Consider the following 27,117-nt stretch of genomic DNA (forward strand, 5'->3'; position numbering starts at 1 on the left):
AAGTCGGAGCCGAGGCCGCAGGCTTAGATACAGAAGCCTGGGCCTTGGCAGGTTTTGTTGATTTTGTGGAGCCGACTTAGCCGGAGAGCCCTCCGGCTTAAGAAGGCCCCTGAGAATCAACTTGTTATTGCTCTCCTGCAGGACTCTCTGGCTGAAGGAGTGACAAATAGCACAGGAGTCCTGCAGGTGAAGAGGGCCCAAACAATACAGGTAAGAAGTGTGACCGCCTGTCAGAGACATCTTCTGACAGCACGAGTCACACTTCTTAAAACCTGAAACCCTCTCCTTTGACATGGTGCCAAACACAACACACACAGACACACCAGTCAAAATTAAATTAAACAAAATACCAAGAGGTATTTTATAAAAACACCAACACACACACCCTAACAGGGGATGGGATAGGAAAATTGACTAAAAAAAAGTAAAACAGACAGGGAATTTCTGTCAGTAAAAGGGTAGAAATAAATTTAAACTATCAAAAAATTAGTTTTAAACTAAAAAGGGGCTTGAAAAATCACAAATGTGAACTACTTACCAGGAGCTGGTAAAGAGAAGACCTCCCAAGCGAAGCGGCAAACGAGATCTGGGTACTTACTGCCTTGCATCATGGGATATGGGGCTGCCTCGAGCTGGTAAAAGGAGTTCTCGAGCTAAAGCAAGTGCCGAGTCGGAGCCGAGGATCGGCTCCGAACCCATCAAGCAAGAATGAAGGCGAGATTGACAACTTAACATCCTCAGTTTAGTAAACTTTAGAAAAATATCTGAAATTAAATTACTTTACAAGCTACATCATACAGTTTTCAATGCAGCTAGAGAAGCAGAGTCTGTGCTAGGAAGCTTTCTGTATTGTCTCTGGTGTGAACTAATTGCTACTTTTAAAGTATGAAGGAATACAACTGTTTTATGACTTCCAGCATCTGCCAAAGATCTGATGAAAAGCCCTTGTCTGTATACTTTTACAGATGGATGCCAAATGCTGCCACCTTCTAGCAATAGGGGTTTTGGCCTGGAAACTAAAGATCAGATGACCAGAAATGTCATTCTGCAAGCTATCTCAGCAGTAATATTTTAGATATTAATTTGAGAAGTCTCTTAGTGAGACAGAGCATTCAGTATTCGGTCTTGGACCTGACAAGGACCATTCACCACATCATCTGCCTTGCTCTACAAGTAAGTTTCTAGGGTATAGTAATTCTCTTAGATACAGTCAGGAATATAGTGAACCTTAGCTTAGATATTTTTCTTATTTATTTGAGATTGTCCTGCAATGTTGTTTTAAATATTTCCTGTGGTTTTGAACTCTGTCACTGTGAATATATGTTTAATATTGTCTTGTTTGTCAATTATTAATAAATTTCTTTAAACCTTTCATTGTGGCCGATTTGTCTAGAGATATTTAAGTTTTGAGGGTGCTTGCATATTTACTTGGCGATACTGTGTGGGCCACTCCTAACTGCCTTGCTCTTGGTCACACTACCACTTGTATTAATATTACGCAGTAAAACTGGACACCCTTTGTTAAAGGCCTTAAAATAGCTGATAAGGGGTTCTGGTGGCAGTGGTAGCTACCTTACAGTCTGAGCAGAAGGGGGCATAGCTAATAACCCTGTGCCAACCTCTCTCTGGTCTGTGTGTGTGTAAAATAAACCGCCAAGTGTGTGTGTGTCAGCTACTTGGGTAGGGACATGAAGCACAGGTTGGACAGAGTGTTGGAGGACTTACTTTGGAACCCTGGCTAAGGACTCAACTCTACAGCTGTGCCAGTGGGGAGTCTTAATGGGGATCTGGAGAAAGAGTGAGAAACCAGCCCCGGACTGACTGTGGTCTCTGTGTGCTCTTAAGGGAAACTGCACTTGATGCAGAGTTGCATCTGTAAATACTGTGTGTGTACATGTCATCCTCTCAGTGAACGTCCCCCGCTGTTGCCAAAAGTGAGGACTGAGGCTCCTTGATTACTGGTCCAGTGGAGGGTCATCACACTGATGAAGGAACAATCTGAGGGCAGCACCAGTGTTGAGGAGGGAACAATCTGAGGGTGGCACCAGTGCTGAGGAAGGAACCAGCAGTGGTATACGTGGCTCAAAAACATGACACCAAAACACAGCCGAGGGAAAGGTAGACGTTGGGGAAAAAGAACCTTATTGTGCTGCCCTAAAGAAAGAGGAGGGAATGCCCATTTCAATGATACTTTCACCAGTGCCCTCATCTTTTTCTCCCAATAAACATGAAGAGTGGGACTGCAAGGAGATCCGGGAAACATATTAAAGATAGAGGGTCTTAATTCCAAAGAGCAGGGCAGCTGCTCATCTGATGAAAAGCTGCTGATCCTTTCCTCCCAACAGGAGGATCAGGAACTGCATAAACCTCAAGGTGGGGAACTAAGCAGCCAACAGGAAAATGCCCTGGGAGGTGATATCACTCATCTTCATCTTTCTTTTCTCCCTTCTTGGGCATCGTACTCGTGTCCTTTCAAAGTAACAGCCCATGAAACCACAGCTGATTTTTTTTTTTTTGCTGCAAGGTGTGGGACTCACAATGCAAACTGCCTTGAGGAGGATTTTTAAGCACTTTCAAAAATCTGAGGCCTTATCCATAATCAAGTTAAGTCAAAAAATCAAGTCAAAGTTAACTTTGTCATTCAGACTCCACAACAAGTGCAACTGAATGAAATTACTTTACTCCAGGCTCTATGTGCAAACATCTAACATGTACAACAATTTACATTACTACATTTAGACATTCCTACAACACATTTACTGTTTTACATATCAGACATCCACTAAGCTAAAGAGATATGGTACTTACTGCACAGAATTCCATAATTACTTCTTACTGCACAGGATTCTGTTGGCACTAGTCTAAGGGAACCATAAATGCCTCTCTGCAAATACAAGCGTGATCCATTAAAGGGCATTAGTAAGAGTAGATTTTTAGAGCCAGGAATAGTATTAACAGTACTGAACTGCTGCTGTTTGTGTAGCTCACCAATCATGACAGATATGGACAGGCTGGATCATGTAAGATCTGATTCACCAATCATGAGTCAGATATGGACAGGCTGAACTGTGTAAAATTGGAATAATCAATCGTGAGACAGATGTGGACAGGCTGATGTCAGATCAGATTCATAAATCCTGAGACAGACGTGGATGGGCTGGATCATGCAAGACCTGATGCAGATATCCTTCGTGCACAGAAAACCACTTCAAGTGGTTCAAGTGTCACATTTCTGCTAGTCACATCAATGAATCATTCAGCATATAATGGATCATACATGACTGTATATTATGTTGCCAAAATGGTAAACTTGTAAAAAACGTAAGAACAAACTTTAGAAAAACGGAAGGAATGCTCAGCAGTCAGAGAAGTCACAAAGCCTTAACGCAATTTTATTGTAACCAAAAAATAAATAGCGTTTTCGCTACTGCACCAGTGTAGCTTCATCAGAGGCTAAAAACACAGTAAAAAGGCGCCAACTACAATTTATACTGTAGTCAGCCTCATTAACATCAGCTGTAGTACGTAGTACATCACTTCCTTAAAGTTAAATAATTATTTTTTAAAAACACATTCGATCACTATATGTATGTGATATATATGATACCCTTCAGATAATTAACAACAAATACATTTAAATAAAATTAATGTATACCTGTAGAAAGATATACATATATATGTGTGTATAATATAAAACTACTTGCACACTAAAGTAAAAATTAAAAAAGCATCTAATAAGACAACCACATATATGTTGACTAGAAAGTTTTTTCAGTATAAGTGAAAATAATGTATACTGAATATTTTGGAATGTCATTTAATATCTATGCTCAACATAGAAAAAAATATCTAATATAGGTCCTACTATATTTTATTAACGTAAAAAGGACCTATATTTCAACACAGGGGCTATGTTGCAGCTCTCGTTTAAGCCTGGCATGTTAAAGGCATCTAATTTAAGTTGCCATTGTAATTCTAAAATCTCTAATAAGAGAGAAATAGGTCCTCCCCTGACGGACTTGTGTTTACAGTCAATGCCCATAAACTCAAAGTTATGCCCAGGATTAGATTCCACATGTTTTGCAAGTGCGTTTTCATTTTGTTGTTCCTAATGGCATATATGTGCTGGTATATGCGCTCTTTGAATTTTCTATCAGTTTTTCCGACATAAAATGCCGGACAACATACACAGAGAGCAACATATATAATAGATTTGGTGTCACAGTTTATTCTACAATTTATCCAATATTTTTTGTGACCTATACAAAATGAATTACCAGTCCGCAGGACATGACACCAGTTACAGGAGCCACAAGTAAAACACCCTTTAGTTCTCTGAAGAGCTTGACTGGGTGAATTTGATTGTAATAATTCCTTAATGTTGTTACCCCTCCTAAACGTGATCCTTGGTTTAATGCCAAGTTTCTCAACTAACAAAGAATTATTGGTAATAAAATACCAATTCTTGTCAATGATCTCAGATATTTCTTTGGAATTCAGGCTGAAATGGCAAAACAGCGAATGCCATGTCAACGACACAAGCAGTGAAATATCACAAACACAACGGCCAGGACACAAACAGTGAAATATCACAAACACAACGGCCAGGTCACTGATTTTTTTTCCTAGGGAAAGGGGGGAGGGGGGGAAACAGACCAACCAGACACGACACACCAGCTAAATCATCACAAAGTGGGGGGCCATCACCCCCTCCAACTAAATATACCAACTCTGAGATCACACTACAATGGGGTGTAAAGGGCAATTTCACAGTGACTGCCAAGCAATTTTTTTCCCCCAAGGAAAAAATTTGTGACCTGGCTGTTCGCGTTAGTGGTATTTCACTGTTTATATGCGTCGCTGAAACAGCATTCTCTGTTTTGCAGTCTCGGCAACATAATACAGACCCATCATACATATGTGATGTCAACATGAAAGGAAATGTAATGCCAGTGGTACAAGGAAATTCAATAAAGTCTGCTAAGCAGCTTGTCATTAGCCCGCATCAAGCTTTCCAGAGTACTGTTAACCTGAGAACATGACTGTTTAAAGAGCGCTTCAAATGCAGATCCAAGAAAAAAAAGAGTTATGTGATGCATCACACTGAAGTAAGTTACACGATAGCTCAGCGTAGGTGTTCAACTGCAGTCCTACCATTCTCTTCCCCTACCAAAGTGTCAGGTGTCAGGATGGACGCGAGGCACCAGGAACAGCTTTGTAAAAGGCAAGGGATGGGGATAGCCATCTCTATTACGACACATTTTGAGAAAAAAACTTGTGAACATTTCGGCAGTTGCACATGGCAGCTAAGCAACAGTGCTGCAAAGTTCTTCATGCAGTCTCTGTATTAAACTTGAGGAATATCTCAGAAATCTTGTTGTGCAACAGTGTAGTGCTGGATTGTTTGACGTAGAACTTGCACATGCTCGAGTGTGTCTGTGGACTACACACTGGGTGTCTGGGAACACTGAGCACTAAAACTATGCAATGAACTGGAAGATGCTTAAAGCCAGTATCCAGCAATTCGCTTGGTCATGATCAGCGATTCCAGATCATTATTAGTGGCAAGTACCCCTTGCAGCCAAGCACAAGTATTAATGAATCACAACCAAACGCAATTTACATTATGCAATATCAAAACTATTCTATCACTATTATATCACTTACAGTCATCACTGTGGTTTAATTAAGTTCCTCCCAACTTAACTTCTCCTTCTTCCAACATATCTGTAGCTAAAATACTGATCTGCTCTACCTACAGAACAATATTTAAAAAGCATAACACAACAGCAGACTTACTTGTTCTGGAAGTCCTCAATGCTAAAGATGACCTGCACCACAGAATTGAGGTAACAACTGTTTCCAAGGTTCTTTATTCCTGTGTAGCCAGGACCATAGAGAGGTTTCAGCTGCACCCCTGATTCCTGGATTACCTCCCACTCCCCGATCCGTTGGTTCATATCAATTTCCAGTTCTGTCATTGTCTTGTCAGTCTAAGAAAAGGCAGACATTCAATTGCATTTTTGTTTACAGGTTAGAAACAGCATGAAGACAAGTATTTCCATGATTAAATGTACTGATCGAATGCAGTAGGTTATAATAAAGCTACAGATTGCAGTATCAACATATCATGTAAAGACGATCAACCCAGAAATGTAAAATTTAACAAGGATTGCTAAGCTAACGTTGATTATCTGGGTTTAATCTCTACCTATATATTTCACTCCTTCACTTCAAGGACAGGTTTTAGTGTGCTTATGATTAACCACAAAGTACAAACTGCTTCTAAAGGCTTACTCTTAGACATCTGAAGTCACACACGTTCTACTGGAAAATTCTTGCACCTTTTCCACTGAAGTTCTAACTCCCTATATTCTTCTGCCTGCCTACCCCCCCCCCCCCATTTTACATACACGATTACTTACCATCATATTCCCAAACAAATACTTCAAGTTTTTGAGGTCTGCATATTTCCATGCTCTTCAGAATGTAGATAACTCAACTTTTAAATTGTAGGACTCCTGTGACAAAACCCATTAACTTTGAACCATTTTCTGTCCAAGATCCTTCGCAGGATGCAACACATGAAAATAATAAATCAGTTAAGCACAAAATGACATTAAATGTACTACTGATCACTGTTGCAGTACTCCAAATCATTGGGTTATCTCTCCAAATAGCCTGGACATCTGTCAGGCATACGTCCAACGTATGACCTAAGCCCGAAGGTGTAATGGTACATAAACATACGAGCATAAATCCTCACTATCTCCAAGTCAGTAAGCCTGAAGAAGCCCAAGGAACAAAAACTGGTCAGCTAAGAGGGTACATGCAGAAAGTGATTCCCCATTAGGAGAAAAGGGAGAGGAATCAGAAAAGGGAAGTAGAGAGGGAAAGAATACTGCAACAGTCATCAGTAAGGCATCTACTGCTATACGTTCTTACACAGCTGTACAACGTCCTTCCTTACATCACCGTTGCAGTATTCTAAAGTGCTGGGTGAATCCCAAATGCAGAAAGCGATTCCCCATTAGGAGAAAAAGGGAGAGGAATCAGAAAAGGAACGTAGAGAGGGAAAGAATACTGCAACAGTCATCAGTAAGGCATCTACTGCTATACGTTCTTACACAGCTGTACAACGTCCTTCCTTACATCACCGTTGCAGTATTCTAAAGTGCTGGGTGAATCCCAAATGCAGAAAGCGATTCCCCATTAGGAGAAAAAGGGAGAGGAATCAGAAAAGGAACGTAGAGAGGGAAAGAATACTGCAACAGTCATCAGTAAGGCAGCTACTGCTATACGTTCTTACACAGCTGTACAACGTCCTTCCTTACATCACCGTTGCAGTATTCTAAAGTGCTGGGTGAATCCCAAATGCAGAAAGTGATTCCCCATTAGGAGAAAAGGGAGAGGAATCGGAAAAGGAACGTAGAGAGGGAAATAATACTGCAACAGTCATCAGTAAGGCATCTACTGCTATACGTTCTTACACAGCTGTACAACGTCCTTCCATCACCGTTGCAGTATTCTAAAGTGCTGGGTGAATCCCAATACTTAAAAATCAAGTGCACAGTTTTTTACCCATTTCTTTGTTATAATTATGTCATCAACTTATAAAGTGGTCTTTCTTATTCTAAAATGTGCAACTTTTACTTTAGTTACTTCAGTGGTGATCCTGCCTTTATCAAGTTTAATAAACTGGTGTTTACTATATGCTGAGCAACTGTCCAATTACTTCAGATTCCTTGTCTTCCGTCCCAACTTTCTTACGACGCATGGGGAGGGGGGGGGGGCACACTTCTACAGCGGGTGGCATTTTTTTTGTACTCTACAGCAGACTTTATTCCAAAATATATAAAATAAAGCACTGTCATTCAGACAATAAATAAAATGAATACATAACTGCAGCTACATTACAGAATACCTCTAGACTGTCCAGATTTGCTTAGAATATCCAGATTTCTGCCTCATATTTTTGGTTAAGTCCTCATAAAATTTGTGGTTTTCTGGCAAATCACAGATTACTGAAGTCATAAAATAACAGACATTTCAGTTTCAGGCGTCATATCCTTCAGAAAATGCACATTAAGGAAAAAAAACTGTGATTTTATCAACTTTCTAAGTTTATAAGAGCAATATTTGAAATTTGAACCTAGTTTTAGGCTTTTGTCCGCCCAATATTTTTTGGATCTGCCTAGACATCTTCAGCCAAGAGGTTGACAGGTACGTATTACAGTGAAAGGTAACATTTAGAATGATGGAACAGGATAAGATTCTTAGTACAGTGTATACTGCTTACCATGCATAGTAATAGGTTCATAGGTGTTTACTGGTCTAATGACCACAAGGGCTTTTTTTAAGCCTAGCCATGCATCCCAAATCTCTGACAAGTCTGATACCCTTGATAAGTGTAAGTATGGGCCTGGGAGATTAACCATTTACAAGTTATCTGTGTCCATTAGAAACATTGGTGCCAAACCAGGGATGAATTTCTGGTTTCCCATCCAATTGTCCAAAAGTTGCACGTGAATTGGGTTAGTGAGGAACTCTGCTTCACATGGATGGGGAGCCTGTTCCTTAGATAGGTAGTCTCTGGGATACATACCTATCTCTCCAGCAGGTCCTATTTATATCACAGGCTTTATAGTGGGTAATTCTGGTGCTGTTTGTTTTGTGGATATGCAGGAGGTCCATCATCATAGAAACAGATCTGCTTTACGTCTCCTTTTATGTGCAAGAAATAATTTGATATTACATCTTTTTAAAAGATATTTACATTAGGGAAATGCTGAAATGAAAAGCAACTCCTGGGGAAGCAATGGACAAGGGCCTCTAAACTCAAGCCTCAACTCTTGTGACCTCCAAATAAAATGTTTCAATCGTCATCTGAAGCTTCATTAAGTGAAGCCTTCTAAAGCCACTACAAAATAAGTTGGCCAACATGAACTTTACTTCTTCACACATTAGATTAAATTTAATATTCAGAAACAGTATCTTTTCTTATGATCAGTTGTAAATAATTTTGATCTACCCTTTGCCATCTACAGTTAAACGTTAACAAGGAAAACATAATTCCTAATGAAATTCATCAGACTGTCAGACAATCCTTAAAATGGAGAACATTGACATCTGTGCAGTGACAGAGACCTGGTTCAAAGCTCCAGAGAGCACCCCTGCATTACCAGGCTATAATTCATACACAATTTCGGCCACCAAACCCGGACCGAAACACTAAAGGTGGAGGCGTGTCCATATACATTAAGGATATCCACACCTCAAAGCTAGGTGCTCAGCATAATGCATCCGAGATTATCCAAGTTCAACTAACTCTGGGCAAAATCGCAATCCAGATTGTAGCTTGCTACAGACCCCCCCACCATGCCCCAGGATTCCCACTCCTCTTTTCTTGATACACAGGAAAATATTAAGGTACAACCCAACACTCTAATAATGGGTGATTTCAATTACCCTACTATTAACCAGGAAAACTACTCATGTACCAACTCTTTTGCTCAACGTTTTCTGGAAATCATCAGTTCCAACGCCTTGGATCAACTCATCTAACACTCCCACCAGAGGCAGCAATATCCTAGACCTGGTCATCACCAACATGGGTGACTGGTGTCCCACACCAGAGATCAGCTCCTCGTTGGTCAGATCCGACCACAAGCTAATCGCCCTAGACATCCACATCCCACTCCCACCCCCATTAGGAAGACAACCGTAAAAAATTTCTCCAAAGCCAACTTCACGCTTCTTAAGACAGAAGTGGCAAACTTCACGACACCCATGCAGACGGACAATAGAGGTACGACTGCTGAATCCTACACAAATGCACTTTATAAGCACTTACACAAGTGCATGGATCGTGCTATCCCTAACAGAACCAAGATGCTATCCTCCAAAAAAAGGAAGCCAATCTGGTGGTTTTCTGCCATAAACAAACTCTACAACAGAAGAAACTGTTGCAAAAAAGAGTAAACCCCACGATTAGAGGAACTCCCTGGTCAGCCTCAGTAAGAAGCCGAGATCCCTCATAAAATCCTCCAAAGCTAGTTATGAAAACAAAATCGCCACTGATTCTAAAGACAACCACAATGCATTCTACAGCTATGTCAAGAATCTCAATGGCAAATCTCAGATCTGCTCTGAGTTACAGCAAAATGACACTAAATATACAGAACCAACTGATATTGCCAACATCCTGGCAGATAGGTTCAGTGCTAACTTCACCCCCCTCTCACCCCCTAAATGGCCCATCTTTATACTGGAAGAATGCAAAGTTCCTGTAATCACGGCTGCACAGGTAAAAATCTCACTCTACAAAGCCAAGAACACAGTATCCTTGGGACCTGACAACATCCCAGGCTGCCTTCTACATGAACTACAGAATGAACTGGCACCCCACCTAAGTACTATGTTCAATCATAGCCTCACCTCAGGCTGTGCGCCCACTGAATGGCGCACGGCGATGGTTATCCCACTCCACAAAGGAGGGGCCACAACAGACCCCGGGAACTACCGCCCCATTAGCCTGACGAGCCTGGAATGTATCATCATGGAACTCATGAACAAAGACATTGGGAGATCTCCAAACTCTGGACCCCACACAGTTTGGGTTTGTAAAAGGCAGATCATGTCTCCTAAACCTGATAGACTTCTTTGAAGCAGTCACCAAAGCCAAAGATGAGGGTAAGATGGTTCACACATCCTATCTAGATCTCGCCAAGGCATTCGACACCATCCCCCACTCTAGAATTATAGATAAACTCACTAAACTAGGTATAAATCCCTATGTCACAAGATGGGTTGCCAACTGGCTTACTGACAGAACCCACACTGTGAAAGTAGCAGACTCCAAATCAGACTTCAGACCAGTGACAAGTGGAGTACCACAGGGTTCAGTCCTGGGTCCTCCCCTGTTTGGAATCTACTTCTCTGAAGTACAGGCTAACACAGACTGTCTTTGACTAACTAAATTCGCAGATGACTGCAAACTAGGAGCCATAATTGAAACTCCTACCAATGTGGACATCCTACAAAAGGGCCTCACTGAGACAGATGCCTGGTGTCAAAGCCATGGTCTCAAGCTCAATGCCAAAAAGTGCATTGTCATCCCCTTTGGTAAAAACTCTGTACCCATAAACTACCACATAGGCGGTAGTCTACTCAACACCGAAAGTGTGACAAGAGACCTTGGGACACAGGTGGGCAGTAGTCTCTCCTTTGATAGTCACATCGCCGCAGTGGTCAAGAAATCCTTCTACGTGGCACACCATCACAAAAGGTTTCTCATCCAGAAAAAAAAAAAAAAAAAGAGGTCATTGCTCCCCTCTACTCATCACTCATTAGATCCATTATAGAGTACAATGCCCCTTTTGGTATGTACCTCACAAGACATCTACAACTGGAAAGGCCACAAAAATACCTCACAAAGAGGATTACTGGCCTCAAACAGATGCCTTATGAAGACAGTCTCAAAAAACTCCAGCTTTACTCTGTCGTATATTGCCTACTCAGAGGCGATCTCTGCCTAACATACAAAGCTATGTCAAACCCAAAGCTGTTGGACATGCTCCATTTAAAGAAATCCCAATCCCTCCAAGCTACACGATCTATGGACTTCAACCTTGTCACCACAATAAACAGAACATGCTGGAGGGATAGATTCCTGTCCCAGAGACTTCCCATACTCTGGAACAGACTACCTATGTCAAAAAGAGCTCCTCATTAGCACGCTTCAAGAAAAATCTTGATGATTGGATGGGTAATAGGAAATTCACACCGGGGATCACTTCTGTGGTTCTGCTTGAGAGGGGCACAGGAAACTAATTTTCTTGGGTGGCGAAAGCCAGGGTACCTTTTTGGCTAGGCTTGTATAGGCCCTAGGGCCAATAGCCTAGTACCTACCTATGAACAGGATTTTCTCACAGAACTTGTCTAGTCTGAAAATACATCACTTCAGCGTCTTCTATAGTGGTACAACAGAGATGTACTTCCCTCCTGGTGCCATCTCATGTGGTGATCACTTTTGGTTCACCATCATGACTGCCGTTTGCTAAATGGCAGACCAGTATCAGCATCACAAACAGTCATTCAACATGAGGTGATGAAGTTGCATGGTCGCGGTCACTGTAAATATATCATGTCGATCAACAGTACATCATGTGTAATATACAATACAACTCCTTGGACTAAAATTTTATTAGTGAAACATTCGTATGGAAAAAGATGAAGATCCTGATCTACTAACAGGAGGTGAGTAGTTAATAGGCATCCTAGCTGAGACAGGCGCACTTATCAGACACAAAATATAGCACAGCTGAATGACTGTATGCACCCTAGCCATACATATATGAACAGAATGATCATTTGCTACAAGGAATTCTTAAAATAAACAGGGGAAAGTCAGAAGTGGACCCAAGTCTTCTCACCATATCTAAAGCAACTGGACATCCTTTGGAGGCTACATTTCGTGCTGAACCTGTCCACAGGAGCCCTTGCCACTAAAAGGAAGGCAAGTCCACCAGTTTTGTGTGTGTGTGTGTGTGTGTGTGTGTGCGTGCACGCGCACGTGTTGACACCTGCCTAATTAAATTATATTACCAACAGATGCCATGTAAAGCTATACTGCATCTAGGCAGAGGGAGAAATACAGGCAATAAAAAACCCTGAAGGGACAAACCCAGACTGAAGCTCAATCAGAGGCACAGAGGTATCTCAAAAGTCAGCAAACCCTTTAGGAAGATGAAGTACTAAATGCACACCCTCAATTCCTAGAAGAAAAAAATTATGACAGAAAATGTACTCTTAAGTTGTACACCAATAATCTGCATCCTTATTTGGCAGTCCCATTCTTTAGTAGTAAGAGTGATAGCAGTCTTAGAAACATAGTAATCACAAAAAAAGCACCAGAATCCAGGACAAGTGACACAAACAGTTTAATTCACTAACGCTGAAACTTCACAACACGTTTTCGTCCTTGACTTCATCAGATAACAACACTTTTGGTGCACTCATCTTAAACACATTAACTAATTAATGGTAGCCAATGACAAACAAATTGATTAGAGTTAGTTAAAAGCACATACACATATACACACACAGATTATACTTCCTAAAACCACCATAAAATTCATACCCTATAATAAACCACATATACAAAACATGAATGCATGTGAATATAAATTTAAATATATAAAAAAATGAACCTTAAATAAAACTATGACATTATGTTCTAAAAAAATTTTTTGTAATGACAATATTTGTTAAAATAATATAAAAATCCTATAATTTAGCAGATCTCAATTTTAAAACTGGCTTGAGTGAAATCATGTCATTGAGACCTGGTTTTCTATTTGCTTCTAAAACAATTTGCCAAAATAGTTCTCTGTATTCCACCAGTGTTTTTTTTTTTTTTGTGATTACTAGTGAACGTTGGGGCACCTGCCTTCTTCTGTGGTTAGTCTTAGAAACATACCTTAAAAGGTGCCACATTGCATTCATTATTGTAACAGTCTGGATTTGGGACCTTTAGCAAAGGAATCCTGATGTCCAGCCCAACTGCCAGAGGTTAGCACCATTCCCCTCCTATACTTACACCTGGATATCAAGTACACGTGAGGTACAACATTCACCCAAACCATCACTGCTCCTTCTTGCCTTGACAGACCTCTACAACATGTAGCTGAGCCACAGCATTAACTGCTTACGTGGCCACAGTAAGAAGGACCACACCCTCACCTATGGAAGTTTAATAAACAATCATCCAGGAGCTGCCAATACAAACCAAGTCATCCAGAGAAAGGAAGGTGCTTTGTGAAGGTAGCAGACAGATAAGAATAGAGAAAGAGTGACCATGTACTCGCCAGTCTCCAAATACTCGCAGGATAGGAGGAGGAGAGGTGGAAAAAGGGAGACAATACAGCAGCAGTGGAGACTCTTGAAAATGCTTAAGTTACATACTTACTAGAATGTTAACTTTAGCTAGTATCTGTCTGTACAGTGGAAATGGACTGGTCGCTGAAGGCACCTTTATTTTTCATGGCATCAACAAATTCTTGTGAGCTTGAGCGCCTCACCATCCTGTAATGCTTTGATTTCTTCTGAGTCTCCAGACTGAGTGAATACAGACATGCTCATGGCTACGTAGATTATGACAGACATCCCTAAAGATAAAGGGGAATTTAGAAAGTGAGAAGCAATAACAAGGCCTCTGGTATTTCCCTCTGCATCCCTCCAAATAGTATAATCTGGAGGGGGGGGGGTTGGGGGGCCAGTGGATGAACAGACATCAGCTAACTAACATTCTGGTAAGTATCTATGCTAGTCCTGTTTGGACACGAACTGATGCAGAGAATCCCCAGCAGACCTTGAGAGGCTAAGATAGCAAACCTTCAAGAATGGAGAAAGTACAGTTTTGTACTTACCATAAATGTAGATGTCTGATAGATATGTAACTGCAGTCATAACATATGGGTTGTCCTGCCTCAGGCAGCCCTCGGTCGGCCGAATTCCAAAGTCTGGGTCCGGCGTCGGCTGGTGTCGCCTCCTCTCAGACGTCACAATGGTTGGAGTATAAAGGCATCGGCCGACGCCATCTTCTTCAGTGTTTCTTGCCCCAGATGCCAGGTGCCCTCCAAGGAAGGCTAAATTTGGTGAATGGATAAACAATTTCAGATATGCACAACAGTAATAAACAGATACACCATAGGAAATACCCCCAGCTAAAAGGAACAGGGGGAATGGACCCAAATGAATGAAAAAGAGGGGAAGGCGGGAGGGAAAATCCGACTGCAGTTGCATATCTATCAGACATCTACATTTATGGTAGGTACAAAACTGTACTATGTCCTTCAAGAATGCAACTGCAGTCATAACATATAGGTTGAATACCATAGCCAAGCTGGGGGTGGATGGTGCTAAGAAAAGGATGGAGTAGCTAAAATGCCCTGCAAGACTGCCGAAGCAAAGCCTGCTCGGGATCTGGAGTATAAAGGCAGGTTGTAGTGTTTGGTAAATGTATGCACGGAGCTCCATGTAGCAGCCTCTAGAATTGTCCTTTGTAGCCACTCCTCTTAGAAAAGCTGTGGATGTGGCTATAGCTCTGGTGGAATGTGGCCTAATATTGGCTGGCACACTTTTTCCATGGTAAGAATAGCAGAATCTGATGCAGTGTCCAATCCATTTTGAAATGGTTTGCTTGGAGATTGTTTTTCCTTGTATTCCAGCAGCATAGGCTACAAACAGCTGGTCAGACTTTCTGGTGGCCTTAGTTCTGTCCAAGTAGTAGCGTAGTTGCCTGTGTATGTCCAAGGTATGCAGCAGTCTTTCCCCTCTATTTTGAGGATTGGGGAAGAAAGTAGGAAGGTGAATAGCTTGATTTAGAGACTCACTGGAGATCACCTTTGGCATGAAAGAAGAATTTGTTCTTAGAGAGACTCTGTCCTGATGGAAAATGAGGAAAGGAGGTACTGCCATGAGTGCCTGTATCTCCGAGACTCTTCTTGCTGATGCGACTGCCAATAGAAAAAACGTTTTCCATGATAGAAATTGCATCTCCGAGGTTGCTGCTGGCTCAAAGGGAGGCAGAGATAATTTTTCCAGTACAAAATTGAGGTCCCATGCAGGTACTGGTTGTTTTCTGGGAGGTTTGATATTCTTTATCCCTCTCCGGAACTGTCTTAAAGGATGTGAGAACACTGGTGGATCACAATTGTATCTTGCTGAGATTGCTGAGGCATGAATCTTTATGGAGGAATATGAGAGTCCAGAATGAAAAATTTCTGCCAAGTATTCCAATATCTGAGGTATACTCAGTACTGTTGTATCCTCACCCCTGTTGGCAGCCCAGATGCTGAATCTCTTCTACTTGGCTGAATAGGCTTTTCTGGTGGATGGTCTGCGTGTTTCCAATAAGATGTCCTGAACTGCCTTGGAAAGAATGGAAGCGGAAAGACTTAAAGTAACCTCCAGGCTGTCAGATGTAATGTTTACAGGTTTTGGTGAACAGTCCTGTAAGTTGTGTTGTGTTAGGAGCAGGGGCCATAGGGGCAGAGGCCACGGTTTGGTCCGAGTTATGCTCAACAGCAAAGGGTACCAGTGTTGCTTTGGCCAGTCTGGAGCTATCAAAATGCCTGTTGGTTGTTCTGCTTTGATCTTCAGGATCACCTTGGTCAACAGTGGCAGAGGAGGAAATGCATACATTTTTAGGGAATTCCAGCTGAGGGAGAGAGCATCCATTGTCCAGGCTAGTGCATGGTGGGTCCTGGTACAGAACATTTCCAGGTGATGATTCATGTGAGACGCAAATAGATCTATGTCCGGTCTTCCCCATGTCTTTGTTATTTGTGAGAAAATGTGGGGATGCAGCATCCATTCGTATGGATCCAAGAAATCTCTGCTCAGTTTGTCCGCCATTACATTGTCATTGCCTGGCACAAACTGGGATTGCAGGTGTATAGTCAGACTGAGTGCTTGTTCCCAGAGAATCGTTAGTCTGCAGAGGGGGTATGAATGAGTCCCTCCCTGCTTGTTTATATACAACATGACAGTGGTGTTGTCTGTCCTTATTAGTAAATGTCCTTGCTGCAGTGATTTTTCGAAGCTCTCGATTGCATGCATCACTGCCAGCATCTCTTTTTGGTTTATGTGCAGATGTCTTTCCTTTGGTGTCCATTGACCTTGAACGCATCTGCCCTCCATGTGCGCCCCCCATCCATGAGCTGAGGCGTCTGTTGTAATTATTTGACCTGCTTGAGGTCTGTTGAAAGACATGCCTTTGTTTAATTGACTTGCTTGAGCCCACCACAAGAATTCCTTTTGCAGGCATGGAATAAGTGGGATTACGTCCTCTAGGCTTTGGCTGTGTTGGGACCATAGGCTTTTCAAATACCACTGCAGCTTTCTCATATGAAGTCTTGCCAAAGGTATCAGAAGAATGCATGATGCCATGAACCCCAGGGCCTGCAGGAGTTTCCTTGCAGTCAGCTGGGAGAGCTGTGCTAGGCCTTTGAAGTACTCTGGTAACTGCTGTTGTTTTTCCTCTGTGAGGTAGGCCATTTGTGTTTGTGTGTCCGGTTTGGCTCCTAGGAAAATAACCTGTTGGGATGGCAGTAGCCTTGATTTCTGAACGTTGACTGTGTATCCCAAGGCCTGTAGTAATTGCATGACATAGTCCAAGTTTTTTATTAAGGTTTGTCTGTTGTCTGCTTGTATGAGGCAGTCGTCCAGGTAGGGGTATATTTGAATTTCCTGGAGTCTGCAATGTGCCACTCCTGATGCCAGGCATTTCGTGAACACTCTGGGTGCAGTAGATAAGCCAAATGGCAATGCTGAGAACTGATAGTGCTCTGTCCCTGCAAGAAATCCGAGGTATCTTCTGCAGCTTTGTCTGATTGGGACATGCAGGTATGCCTCCTTGAGGTCCAGAGTGACCAGCCAAGACCCCTTGCCCAGCATGGGAAGGAGTTGCTGTAACGTCAGCATTTTGAACTTTGGCACAATGAGAAAGGTATTTAGAGTAGACAAGTCCAGTATAGGCCTCCATTTGTTTTCCTTTCTTGGAACAATGAACAGTCTTGAATAGAATCCCTGGCCATGTTCCTGGGGAGGTACCTTTTCTATTGCTTTTATACTTAATAGCTTTGAAACTTGAATGAGTGCCTCTGCCCTTTGATGGTGTGGCAGGTTTGGCATGCCTTGTCTTGTAGGTAAAGTATGGAAGTGGAATCTGTAACCCTTGTCTATTAAATCTAGAATCCAACTGTCCTTGGTTAAGATATGCCAGTTCTTTGAGAATAAGGATAATTTTCCGCCCAAGGGTGCTTCTCTCTGAGCCCTTATAGGCGGTATGAAAGTCAAGTCATTGTGATTGTCCTTGTGGTGCAGCTGGACTGGCTGCAGCACTTCTTTGATTTGTAGGCTGCCATTGGCGTCCCCTGTAGGAGCCTCGGTATTGGCCTCGGCCACGCCTGTTCTTTCCCCTTTGAAACTTGTCCGAGTCTGGGAAGGACCAATTCTTTGAAGGCCAGTTTCTACTGAATCTGGGTGGCTGAACCTGGAGGAAATCCTTGACTGTCTGTACTGACTTAGCTTTTTCCTCAATGGACTTCAGCACATCTTGTGCATTAGCGCCAAAAAGCTTCTGTTTTTCCAGAGGTGCTGACATGGTCTGGCAGTGGCTGATCTTTTAACCAAGCATGTCTACGTATCACAGCCCCAGTCATAGCTGCCCTTACATGAAGCTTCCAATGCATCATAACCACACTGAAGAAAATGATTGTTAACCTGCTGAGTGTTATGTATGTGATCCTGCAATGCCTTTCTGTCAATAGGCTCAGGAGAGGCTAACTTTTTTCTGTAAATCATCCATTAAAAAATCCTGGTACTGAAACATATGAAAAAGGCAGTTAAGAGACCTCATGGCTAGGGTGGTAGAGGTATAAACTTTTTTACCCCATCTCTCCACAGACCTGGCTTCCCTATCCGCTGGCAAAGCATTCTTGGCAGTGGAGGTAGCCACTCCCTTGGAACCCTGTGAAATAGTTTCTAAATCCAAGGTGTGGGCCTTAAAGAGATGTTTGTGAGTGCCAGGGACTCTGTAATATCTGTCTGGCTTGACAGGAGCAGGGGGGAGAGAGTCAGGGTTAGCACTGGAATCGGAGAAAACATCATCCAAAACATCCATCACAGGAGGAATAGCTAAAGGTCTGTGCTGGGGAAGCTTTAGGAAGATACGGAGCCTTTTCCTGGAATCAGACAATTCCTGACCCTGCCATTGGAAATGTTCCCTCATTGAGTGCAGGACTTCACCAAAAGAGAAATCCTCTGGAGGAGAGGCAGAGGGAATTGACTCCTCAGCATCAGAGTCCTCATAAGCCTGGAAGGATTCTTCTTGAATATCTGAATGCTCAGAATCCCCAGAGGCCTCATCTGAAGAGAGGGTTTCAGTCTGCTCAGTTCTAGGCCTTTTCTCTGCAGGAGGCTGAGAACCTCTGTATGGGTGAGGCTGAGACCCCCTGATAAGGGAAATAAGGTCTGCAGCAAGAGACATAATCTGTTTATCAGAAGAGGGGACCTGGACAGCAGGCTTAGGATGGGCCTTGGCCTGGCTGGCGGCCTTAGCACGTGCAAAGGCCTTGATGGACATAAATACAGGAGGCCTAGCAGCCCCATGTGCAGGCGTGACCTTGTCCACCGGAATGGTGTCGGGTAAATCAAGAACTTCAGTATCTGGAGGAAAATCAACAACCGGCACCAGAGAGGTCTCCGGGACCGAAGGACTAGTCAACGCTGTGTCGTCGGCCTGGAGCGGCTGAATTACCGCTTCCGCAGGGACCGGAGCACTAGCGGAGGGTCTAGGAGTAGTATTGGTAGAGGACGCGGGCCGAGGATGCCGGTCCCGGTCCTTCCGTTTTTTGGAAGATTGAGCTGTTGGTTGATCCAACGACATGGTAAATGCGAAGGATTCGCCAAAAAAGTCTTCAGCAAATTCTGCCCGGCGCCTGAGTGCGCACTTATTAAAGCAAGCACAGGCAGCACAGGCCGAGACGTCGTGGTCTGGGCCCAGGCAAGGAAGACAGTAAGAATGGAAGTCCTTATGAGGTATTTGTTTACCACAAGACAAACAATTATTAACTTTCTCAATTTGTTCTGACATCGGCTGAGGCAAGAAAAAATGTTCCCCAACGGGGTACTTAGCTTTTAAATGACTTCTGTACTGAAAACACAGGAGCTGACCTACCGGCACTTACGAACTGCTTCTGCTTCAGACACCGCGCGGCAAGAAACACTGGAGAAGATGGTGTCGGCCGATGCCTTTATACTCCAGCCGTTGTGACGTCGGAGAGGAGGCGACACCAGCCGACGCCGGACCCAGACTTTGGAATTCGGCCGACCGAGGGCTGCCTGAGGCAGGACAACCCATATGTTATGACTGCAGTTGCATTCTTGAAGGACATCTCCCAAGGAGGACAGGACTCTAGAAAACATGTTTAAATTGCAGTTTGGAAAAGGTAAGTAAGAAAGACCAAGTAGCAGCAGCATAAATAACTTCCAAGAGCAAGTTTCTGAATAAGTTGTGGGCATACCTTGAGCTTGACAATATCTGTTTTTGGTTTAGAAGACAGGGACTTGCTGTTCAATAAGTAACAAAAGGTAATACAATCAGACATCTATTTAGACAGTGTCACCTTAGTTACTTTGTGACTTTTAAAGGTTAAAACATGAACAGATGGTCATACTTGCTGAAATCTTTTGATGTTCAAACACACTACCTTACTTGCATTCAGGACAGTATTTGCCCTGCTACCATACTCTGGCAATCTACTAAAGCTCAGGGTCCCTCCCACCACCTATCTGTGGGTGCAATGGACCAATCACCAGGCAGTACAGGGACTGCTTTACAAACCCAGACAGGACCCTTTGTTCTCTAGTGCCATAGGAAGAGAAGGAGGAGACCTTGGAAGACTGCTCCTTTCTCTGGATCTCTTCAGCTGACAAGCTCAGACAAGAGAATCTTTTGGGTTTTTCTTTCTTTCCTCTGTGCTTAAAAAATGTATTCCACTGCTTTGACTATTTTTCTGATTGGGAAATAGTATGTGCTTGGGGTTTTATTTCACCTGTATTACACAGTTTATATTATTATAAGCGTCATTTGAACATTCTGACAGGAAAACTTGCTGATGTTGCAGTACTGAGTAGGTTTACTGCATTTTAATTTTTTTTTTCATTTAAATTGCAATTTTCCTACCATTGTGTATGCTAAACATTTCTAACAGGAACTGCTCAAAAGTTATGCTTCATTTCCTGTCTAATGCTGTTTTTAATCATATGGGGCTGATAAGTTTTTTTTTTTTTTTTATATATATTAAAGTTGGGGGACATCTGTGACATGTATTTTGTGCTTTCAGCTGTGTTACTGAAACTATCTTTCTTACTCAGTGAAGTGTTAACTGTGTCCCTACTGAAACAGACTTCAGTTTGCTACATGGAAGGAGAATAGGGGAATTTATGCATTTTTAACTGTTCTATGTAGCCAGTCTTTGGTTTTGATCTAGCTATTTTTTCGTTTGATGAATTGATAGATTTTGCTATAGTGCCCTCCCCCATTCCAACTCCCACCTCTCCCTTGTGCACCTAAAAAAGGACAGAAGTAAGTCAAAAAGTGTCTCAGCCTATAGTTTGTAACTCTGCAGTAGCCTTGGGCAGGCTATCGGACCACTCACCTTCTTCTGCCTCCGGTCCCCTGGTGTGGAGTTAGTACCACAACTATACGACACAAAGATCAGATACGTCATACAGGGCTGTACCATTACCTGGTTCAGGTATGGGAGATCCAAACTCACTAGGTACAGGAGAAGTCAGGCGTGCAGAATCTGTTGCAAGTGTTGAAATGTCTTGCCTCCGGGGACTCTCCCAGTACTGTAGTGCATGCAAAAGTAATAGAAGACCTACCATGTTACAGGGCAAGAGTCACAGACTGAGTTTTAACCACAACTGGTGGCTAAGGCTAGCTCAATTATTTAAGGCAGTTGATTACAGCGCGCAAACCCAGGTCATAAATAATGCCAGTGCTTCCACCATCATTCAACTACCCAAGGATACAGATTTTGAAAGGGATCCGAAAACTGATCAGACTGATGCATGCAAAACCTCGGTCAGTTTCCTTTGAGGACAAATAGGCTGAGAAATCCAAACAAATGTTTTTTATTCCCAGATGTTGGTTAGATTTAGGGATGTATTTCATTGAGAGCAACCCTCAGATGTCTCTGAGAACAGCTGGGTAAATGATCTTGAGGATAAGACGTCAGATATGGCAACCTTCCCTCTGTTGATCCCAGCACTGGAAAATGTTTTTAAAAAAGCTTGCAACTCTACTCTGATGAATGAGTTTATTTCTAAAAAAAGTACAAGAAATTCATGATGTGTTTAGCCATGCATGGTCTCCAAGCTCTCTTACCTATGGACCTTGCCTCTGTGTCCTCAGTGACATTCGACTAAAAAAAAATTGTGTCTTAATCAAACCCAGTCCCACAAGACAAACTAGGCAAGTGGCCAGAATCTCAGGGAAAGAAACTGAGTCCAGCACCATAGGGTGTACAATTGCCAGAGTTTTTTTTTGTGGACGTTTGTGTTGAAGTGCATCCACAATTTAGAGAAGTTTGTTGCATATTTACCTGCAAACCAGAAATACTTCATGAAAAACTGTTTCCAATGTTTTTCAAGGGTCTAAACATGTTTTACAAACTGCCTTGGAGGGGGGCTGTATAAGGAGGTATTCTTGGTTGTGCTTTTGTGAGGATTTAAAAATGACATTTTTCATGCTCTGCTTGATGCTCATTCTGTGTTTGGTACAGCAGGTAATTAGATCCTTAAACACTAGGAGGATCATGCAAGGGGTGAATAAAATGTTTCATAAGCCCAAATTTTCCTCCAACAACAATTTTCAGTGCCCCACCAAATAAAAGCCCCAGTCAAACAAAAACCAAGCCACCAAAAATGAAAGCACAGAATGAGAACTCTGCCAAGCCTAACAGAAGGGGCTCCTATCCCAAAAAGGATAACCCTTCGCCCAACCTATGACTATGTCGAGGCTCAGTACTCATCATTCAAGTTCCCCTACGACTTCCCCATCATGAAAGTTAGCTATCAACATGGTGGCCTGGCCAACAGCATTTTCTGACAAATGGGTGTTCAACATGGCTGGTAGAAGTTACAGGTGGCAGTGGAATGAACATCCATCTCCATTCAAGGGGAGGGGGTTCCTCCTCATCCTCTGGAAAGTACAGTTTTGTACTTGCCATAAAAGTAGATGTTCGAGTGTTCACACTGCTGCAGTCATTACACTATGTATATCGCCTACCTACTTGGGGGCACCTGACATCTGGGGCAAGAAAAACTGAAGAAAATGGCGTCAGATGCATCTTATATACCCCTGGCGCACTGACGTCAGGGAAGAAGTGACAGTAACCGAAGCTGGACCAAGACTTTGAACTCTGGCCAACTGCGGGACCTCCTGATGGCAGGATAACCCAAGTGTAATGACTGCAGCAGTGTAACACGATGAACATCTGTGAAGTAACTATAAATATTCAAAAGCACTCACACACACTGTCTAAAGTTTAAGAATCTTATTTAAACTACAAAGCCATATAACTATGCTAATATTAAAGGCTCACCAAGAAGGGAAGGGAATATTAAAGGCCTATAAAAAATGAAGGCCAAAAGGAGAAGAAATATACTACTAATAAGCTATCAAAGTTACAACTATGAAAAACTATTATAAGAAATGCCAAATTTAGCAAGTTGTTAGAAAAAGAACCTATACTGACCCAAGCTGTGCTAGGAAACCTCCGATCTACTGCAGCAGCAAACTAGATGTGAGGTAACTCAAGGTGCATCATGGGATAGGGACTTGGCCTTGAGCGGTCTGAAGACCTCAAGCTTTGTAGTAGGCCGACTCGGAGCAGAAGATCGGCTCCGAACCCATCTGTAAGAATGAACGTCGAGACAGAACTTCACATTCCTTGTTATGAAGAGACAGTGGCTAAATGAACCTTAATAATGGAAGAGTAAAAATGCCCTGCTTTAAATACATAGGTTCATAGACAGTACTATGCTAACTGCCCTTGTGGGTTATTTTAAGCCTAGCCAATTACCCCATGTAAGAATCAAACTGTCCACCTTACGTCTGTAAGGTAAATACCTTAACCATTATGCGAACCTCCCACCCTAAACAAGAAAGGTCAGTACCTGGGATATATGGGTCGTGATCAGCCATATATAAAATTTCTTACACTTTACTTTATATATCTTTCTAGTAGAGGATCTGTGATCGGTTTTAAGTTGATCACTTCAGATAGGAGTGCAGGACTCCTTGCAATCAGTGGAAATAGAGATGCTAAATGGTTAACTGGAAGAAGTTGAGTGTTAGACTGAGGATGATTAGACAGGTGAGATAGCAAGAGATGACGCTGTAGAAAAAAGGGTCTTTCTTATAAGTGGCCGAAGCAAAGTGAATCAAATCTGAAGCGACCTGAATGGAGCTATGAAAATGACTTCGGCTCTGCACATCTTGGCTTTTTATAAGAAACTGTGAAGGAGTGAACAGTGGGAAAACCACGCAGTAGCCCTGGGGGGCCAAATTTTGGGAGAATGCATCTCTTAGAGGAAGTCCATCTTGGGGACAATGGAGAAAACTTGTTTGCATTTGGTATCGCAACACAGCTTAACACACTTGTGCAAGATCCCGAATAAGCTCTTGAAAGAATGTCTGCTCAACCTGCCCAGAAACATGATGGAAGTCAGTGGGATGCGTGTTGCCATCTGAAAGCAATGCAAGGTCAATGCCCATTCCCAAACCCTTATAATTGCTCTGCATAAGTGATAAAAACAGGTTCCACCCTGCTTATGTACCATATCACTACCATGTTATCTGAGTGAATGGACACACAGCAAGGCCACAGTGTCTGAGTGAATGGACACATACCAAGGCAACAGCACCTGAGTGAATGGACACACACAAAGGCCACACTGATAGAATTTCTCAAAGAGGAGCAGGAACCGCTACAGCTGCCTTTTTTGTTAGGAGGGTGATTGGGAATTATAATCATTCAGGGCAATTTAGAAGGTGGTGAGTAAAGTACAGTTGTGTACACTTACCATAAATGTAGATATTCGACTGTATTCACTGTTGCAGTCATTACATTTGGGTTTCTGCCTGCAAATAGACCTCAGCCCGCCTGAATACCAGAGTCTTCGGATTTCTGCATCGGATGCTGTCGCTTCTTTCCTTGACGTCAGGTCATCAGGAGTACAAAACATGCAGCAGACACCATTACATCAGTTTTTCTTGCCCCAGATGTCAGGTGCCCCCACAACAGGAAGCAATTAAATGGTATGGTAAACCCCCATCAAAAAGCAAATACACAAGAAAAAATAAATATACCAACCAGAAGGAGAGCTAGAGCCAAGAGAAGTCAGGGGGCTGGAGGGAGGGTAACCAGGACTGCAACAGTGAATAAACTCGAACATCTACATTTATGCTAAGTGTACACAACTGTACTATGTTCTTCGTATTTAACTGTTGCAGTCATCACATTTGGGTTGATTCCCAAAACTAAGGAAGGGAGGAGAAAGTTAAGGAGCATTAGGGCCAGCTATTAATCTCTGCAAGACTGCAGTGGCAAATCCAGCTCTGGACTTAGAAAAGATAGGCATGTGGTAATGTTTGGTGAAGGTATGTACAGAGTTCCAGGTGGCATCTTCTAGGATGTCCCTGGTAAGGACCCTTCTGAGAAATGCCGCAGAGGTAGATGCAGCCCTGGTGGAATGTGATCTTATCCCCTGTGGGGTAGGTTTTCCATGGTGCTTGTAGCAGAAATGAATGCAATGGGCTATCCATTTTGAAATGGTTTGCTTTGAAATGGCCTTCCCCTCTGCCCCTGCAGCAAAGCTATCTAGTAGCTCCTCATATTCTGACAGGCTTAGTCCTGTCCAACTAGAATCTAAGTTGTCTGTGCACGTCCAGAGAGTGCAGTATTCATTCCCCTTTGTTTTGTGGATTAGGGGAAAAAAGTAGGCAAATGAATGGATTGATTTAGGGCCACAGAAGACACCACCTTGGGCATAAAGCAAGGATTAGTCCTAAGGAAAACCCTGTCCGTATGGAAGATAATGAAGGGTTCTGCTGCCATGTGGGCCTGTAATTCAGACACTTTTCTTGCTGAAGTGATGGCTAGAAGGAAGGCTGTTTTCCAAGAAAGGAATTTCAACTCTGCTGTAGCAGCTGGTTCAAGGGGGGTGTGAGCTTTTCCAATATAAAGTTAATGTCCCAGGCTGGAATGGGAGCTCTCCTGGGGGGGGGGGTGTCTTAAATTTTTGGCTCCTCTAAGGAATTGCTTTAGCAAGGGGTGAGAGAAGAGGGGTGGCTCAGTATTATAATGTGCTGAAATGGCAGAGGCATGAATTTTAATTGATGAGAAAGACAGGCCCCCGTGGAGCATTTCTGTTAAGTACTGTAGAATATGAGGCAAGCTGGGCACTGTTGTGCTCATCCCCCTGAGCCAGGCTGCAGGAGCAGTATCTTTTCCACTTTTCAGCATAGGAATTTCTAGCACTAGGACATCCAGTACCTGCTTACTGAAGGATACTAAGGGAGAGCTCAAGGAAAAAGCCAGGCTGCAAGGTTCAGGGTTGGAAGCTGAGGGTGCAGAATCTGGCCCGCCTGCTGGGACAGCAGGGAAGGGGTCTGAGGTAGGTGCCATGCTTGTAGCAGTATCATACTGCGCAAGAGGGGTTACCAGTGCTGGCGTGGCCAGTCTGGTGCAATCTGTATTGTCCTTGGCTTGTCCTGTTTGATCTTTAGTAGAACCTTCAAGAGGAGAGGCAGAGGGGGAAAGGCATACACTAGGGCTTTCCCAGGTAAAGAACAAGGCATCCACTTTCCAAGCTTGGCTGTGGGGAGTTCTTATGCAGAATTTATGCAATTGGCAGTTCTGAGGGGAGGCAAACAGGTTTACCTCTGGAGTCCCCCATTTGTTCCTCATGAGGTTGAATATTTTGGGTTCTAGTTTCCATTCGTGTGGGTCCATGAGACTTCTGCTTAAGTCGTCTGCCAGTGAATTTAGTTTGCCTGGCAGGAAATGAGCTTGCAGGTGTACTTGGTAGCTCAAGGCTGTGTTCCACAGAGCCATGGCTAGTCTGCAGAGAGGGTAGGAGTGGATTCCCCCCTGCTTGTTTATGTACCACATAACTGTGGTGTTGTCTGTCTTTACCAATAGTTGTCCTGGAAGAATACAGTCTTTGAAGGCTGTCCGAGCATTCTGTACAGCTAACATTTCTTTTTGATTGATAAGCAGGTGCATCTGTCTTGGGGTCCATTTGCACTGAATGCACTGCCCTGCCATGTGAGCCCTCCATGCACAGTCTGATGCATCTGTTAGGGTTTGGGCGGCAGGGGGTAAACTAAAAGGGAGTCTCTCGTTGTGGTAGCAGGCCTCTGCCCACCAAAAGAACTCCTTGATGCAAGGAATGATAGAAATTATTGTTTCCAGGTTTGAGAATGTTGACACCATAGACTTTTTAGATATCATTGGAGTTTCCTCATATGCAGTC

General features: G+C 42.9%; 1 protein-coding gene across 3 annotated transcripts in view; it reads right to left on the minus strand.

Annotated features, from left to right (window-relative positions):
- The window catches only part of USP5 (ubiquitin specific peptidase 5), a 2,313,977-nt gene that overhangs the window by 1,536,076 nt on the left and 750,784 nt on the right, over window positions 1-27,117 (minus strand). For all 3 annotated transcript variants that reach the window (XM_044079605.1, XM_044079604.1, XM_044079606.1), the window contains exon 8: window positions 5,800-5,993. In XM_044079605.1, the coding sequence (XP_043935540.1) occupies window positions 5,800-5,993 (194 nt within the window). The remainder of the gene's footprint in view (window positions 1-5,799; window positions 5,994-27,117) is intronic.

The sequence above is a fragment of the Protopterus annectens genome, chromosome 8.part0 (assembly GCF_019279795.1).
Source record: "Protopterus annectens isolate FY-2018-M chromosome 8.part0, PAN1.0, whole genome shotgun sequence".
NCBI classification, from domain to species: Eukaryota; Metazoa; Chordata; order Ceratodontiformes; family Protopteridae; genus Protopterus; species Protopterus annectens.